Consider the following 4,051-nt stretch of genomic DNA (forward strand, 5'->3'; position numbering starts at 1 on the left):
GTGGGCTCCACTGCCTGGGGGCATGGTGCCATGGGGGCCACTGCAGGGCTCCCCCAAAACCAGGCTCATTAATTAGGGCAGCCCTGTAACGATGCAGATGTGGTTGCCATATGGCTCCAGGCTGGGTGGTCTCTAGCGGAGCAGGAAGCTGCCGGGGTGCCGGTGGGCTCCGTGGAGCCGGTGGTGGAGCCGGGACAGCCCTGCTGCTCCCCTGGGTGGATGGAGATGTCCCCAGGCCACCTGAGCCACCGGGAGAAGCTTTGGGCATCCTCGTCCAGGGGCAGCCATGCCCTCTCCACCAGGACCAGCAAGAGGGGTCACTGGCACCTTCCAGCCGTGCTGGAAGGACATGGGTCACCTCCCCGCTGTCCTCGTCCCCCCCACGCAGGGACAGCTCTGCAAGCCGAGTGCGTGCAGCTCCATCCCCAGGACAGCTCTGCATCCGTGGGCAAGTGTCTGCGGTGCCTTTGTGTGCATCCCAACACCGCCTTGCCCTCAGCAATGGTGGTTTGGGTTCTCCACGGTGCAGGACGCTCCCAAGGAGCCCAGATCCCGCCGTGCTCAGCCACAGAAGAAACAGCCCCCAAAATCACCTGCCGAACACGCCTGGCCCCAACCCATCCCTGGGCAGGGCTTAGGCTGTGCCCACCAGCGTGCGCCTCACCTCGTAAGATGGTGATGTTTTTCAGCATCTCCCCATGCCGGACATCCACCACCTTCATCTCCTCCATGACCATGGACAGGTTGCGGATGTCAAAGTCCAGCCGGGCGCTGAGTAGGCTGTAACGCTCCCGCAGCAGGTCCGTGGTGCCCTGGACCAGGCCAAGGGACTTGTTCAGGTAGTAGAGCTCCTCGGCGTGGGTGTGGAAGCCCAGGGTGCAGGAGAGCCGCACGTCATCCAGGTAGCGCAGCATGCTGTGGACGTGGCTGTCAGTGGCGTTGATGTTGGCGAAGATGGTGCTGATCTCGATCTCGTGGGAGGTCATGCGGCCTTCCAGGGTCTCGAAGCGCTCGGCCGTGCGGTTCTGCGTGTACCTGTTGTGGTAGCGCAAGTCGTTCATGTTCTCCTCGTGGTCATCCAGGAAGGAGGAGATGTTGTCCAGCTGCAGCTGCAGCCCCATCACCTGCAGCACCAGGTCGTGCATGCTCTCCGAGTTCTGGCCGACCTGCCGAGCCGCTTGGCCGACGCTGCCTTGGATGTTCTTCACCAGCTCGCTGGTCTTGGAGGAGGTGGCCCGCAGCCCGCCGAAGAGGCGGGTGTAGTTCTGCCACTCGGTGACGATCTTCTGCAGCATCAGCGTCTCCTCGTCCGTCTTCCTCTGGATGACCTGGATCCAGTCGGAGGTTTGCCCCAGGGTGAAGTTGATGTTCTTCACCAGCTCGCTGGTCTTGGAGGAGGTGGCCCGCAGCCCGCCGAAGAGGCGGGTGTAGTTCTGCCACTCGGTGACGATCTTCTGCAGCATCAGCGTCTCCTCGTCCGTCTTCCTCTGGATGACCTGGATCCAGTCGGAGGTTTGCCCCAGGGTGAAGTTCATCTGCTGCATGGCTGCTCGGACATCGTAGCGCTCCTGGGCCAAACCCTTGAGAGAGTTGTCTAGCTGGGAGGTGACCACCTGCCAGCCCCCAACCTGGGCCAGGAACTGCCCCAAGCTTTCGTTGACCTGCCGGATGGAGAAGGAGCAGTTGTCCACCTCGCTGGTGATCTTGTTGCTGGTGGACGAGAGCTGGTTATGGGTCTGGGAGGTCCGGTCGAGCAGGATTTCTTGAACCAAAAGCATCTTCTGGATCTCCTCCAGCTCGCCCTGCAGCTTGGTGATCTCCTGGCCCAGCTGTCCCGTCTCGTGGCACAGGGAGCAGTTCCCCGAGGTCTTCTCATCTGAACGAAGGGCAGAGGGGTCTGTTACCCCACCCTGTCCCTCACTGGGCCTGGAGTCCCTCCCGCTGAGGACCAGAGCGGAGGAAGGAGCCTCACCATGGTCCATCCCTGCAGACCCTGGAGATGGGCACCACAGAGCCACGGTTGGGACAACCCTGATGCCACCAGCCTGTACCAGCTCCCACCCTCATCCTGCTCCTGCCACCTCTGTGCAGCAAGTTCCCCAAAAAGCCCAACACCACCAACCCCACCCTCGGGGTCGTACAGTCGTCCCTCCCCAAAATCCTGGGAGATAAGTGCGGTTTTGGCTCTGGGGGAGCCCCGGGACCTGAGAAGTGGAGATGCTTCAGCCCCTGGCTGGCAGCGCCGAGCAGCTGAGGTCCGCTCAGCTGGAGGGACGCGCAGTGCCAAAGCCCGGAGAAGACCAGGTGTGAGCGACTCACCCAACCCCTGGAGGTCCTCCCTGGATGGATACGATCTTTTTTTCGTAATAGGGGGTCCAGGTCCAGGTGCGAGCGACTCACCCAACCCCTGGAGGTCCTCCTGGATGGATACGATCTTTTTCTCGTAATAGGTCTGGGCTGAGCTGATGTCGTTGGAGATGGAGTCGACTTTCTTGAACACTGCGGAGGAAAGGTGGGGGGTCAAGGGAGGTGGGCAGGGGCTGGGATGTGATCGGCCCCCACACCTTTCCTCCAGGCACGTTCCCTGGCGAGGAGGGCGGCCAGGGCTTGAAGAGTCAGGCCGGGTGGCTGGTGGGTGCTGGCTCTGTGGGGTGGGTCTCCCAAGGGTTCGGGGCTCGGCTAAGGTCTACAAAGCATCTCCAGGGGTCCGGCCCCAGGGAGCACGCCATCCCTCTGCTGAGCCTGGGAGGCTGTTTCTTGCCTGTGGAGGTGATGGGGTGGCAACCTCTGGGCTCCGGGGTGGTTCCTGAGGTCCCCGTGGGGGTAAAGCCATCCCCCAGCGAGGTGGCATCACGCACAGGGTCCCACATGCATCCCAGGGGTGGATCAGGGGGAGCTGGATGCTCCTCTCCATGCCTGGGTGCTGAAGGTGCTTTGGGGGAGTCCCAGTATCCCCGAGGGGCTGCCCCGAGGAGGGCAGGAGGGAAGCCAGGAGGGAAGGCAGGAGAGGAGGCAGGAGCCGGACCTCCCAACCCTGCCCGTGCTCACCCAAGGCAGCCAGCACGGTCACGGCCACGATGAGGAGGATGGAGAAGATGTAGAGGACTTTGACGGCCGTCTGGAGGGAGAGGTTCTTCTGGCACCGGCTGCAGCTGGTCCGCGCCCTGCCTGAGCACAGAGAGGAAAGGATCAGGCCCTGCCGCACCCCCTGCCCACCCCGGGGGACGTCCTTACCACTCGGCCGGTAGCTGAAGGTCGGCATCTCCTCTTCCTCTCCTCCCACCGGCTCGTCTTCTGAAAGCCAACACAGGAGGGACCTGAGCTGCCTGCACCACCGGGGCCCTGCCTGCTGCCTGCCCTCTCCTGCTCCCAGCCCCAAGGATGCCGGTGGTCCCTGGGGACGCCTGCCCTGCCTCGCCGTAACCCGGTGTCCTCGGGGAAAAAGCTGGGAAGCCACGTGAGAGCCATCACTGCCACCCTCAGCTGGCCAAAGCCCAGTGGCACCAGCCCATGGGGACACGTCCCCGCTCAGAGACCATAAACTCGGGGAAATTTGGTTGAATTTGGCCAAAAAGCGGGTGATGGAGAAGCTGACGGCTCCTGGCTCCCAGCCCCGAGGGGCTTTGTGGCTTCCCAGCCCCTTCTTGCAAAAATCATGGGAGCAAAGAAAACCCATGTGCCGCCCCAGCCGGCACCCAGCCCGGACCCCCAGCCCGGCGGGGGACAAGTTGGGGTGCTCCCGCGGGGTAGGAAACGCCGTGGGCTGGATCCCACCCGTGGCTCCGGCACAGGGGATGCGCTCGGTGCCAGTACCCGAACCCGAAGGTGCCTGGGGCAGGGGGACGGTGCCTCCCTCCCTGGTTCCCCAAAGCTCCCTGGGAGCTGTGCCGTGTCCGAGAGCCCCCCGCAGCCCCCCGTCAGCCCAGCCACCCCCTGCCCGGGGCCTCCCCGACCTCGCTGGCAGAAGGAGGGTTTCCAGCCGGGGGTGCCGCAGGGGGGCTGCAGGCACGGCCAGAGTGACCGCGGCACCGGCATCCCCTGCCTTATACAG

General features: G+C 63.9%; 1 protein-coding gene across 1 annotated transcript in view; it reads right to left on the reverse strand.

The window, feature by feature from the left end:
* Positions 1-4,051, reverse strand: part of SCARA3 (scavenger receptor class A member 3) — an 18,100-nt gene that overhangs the window by 6,760 nt on the left and 7,289 nt on the right. Inside the window, exons 2-6 of the mRNA XM_009275127.2 lie at positions 3,235-3,294; positions 3,049-3,168; positions 2,401-2,499; positions 1,497-1,876; positions 665-1,328 (exon numbers count right to left, since the gene is read on the reverse strand). Coding sequence (XP_009273402.2) covers positions 665-1,328; positions 1,497-1,876; positions 2,401-2,499; positions 3,049-3,168; positions 3,235-3,294 — 1,323 coding nt within the window. The remainder of the gene's footprint in view (positions 1-664; positions 1,329-1,496; positions 1,877-2,400; positions 2,500-3,048; positions 3,169-3,234; positions 3,295-4,051) is intronic.

Source organism: Aptenodytes forsteri, unplaced genomic scaffold (assembly GCF_000699145.1).
Source record: "Aptenodytes forsteri isolate BGI_AS27 unplaced genomic scaffold, ASM69914v1 Scaffold192, whole genome shotgun sequence".
NCBI lineage: Eukaryota > Metazoa > Chordata > Aves > Sphenisciformes > Spheniscidae > Aptenodytes > Aptenodytes forsteri.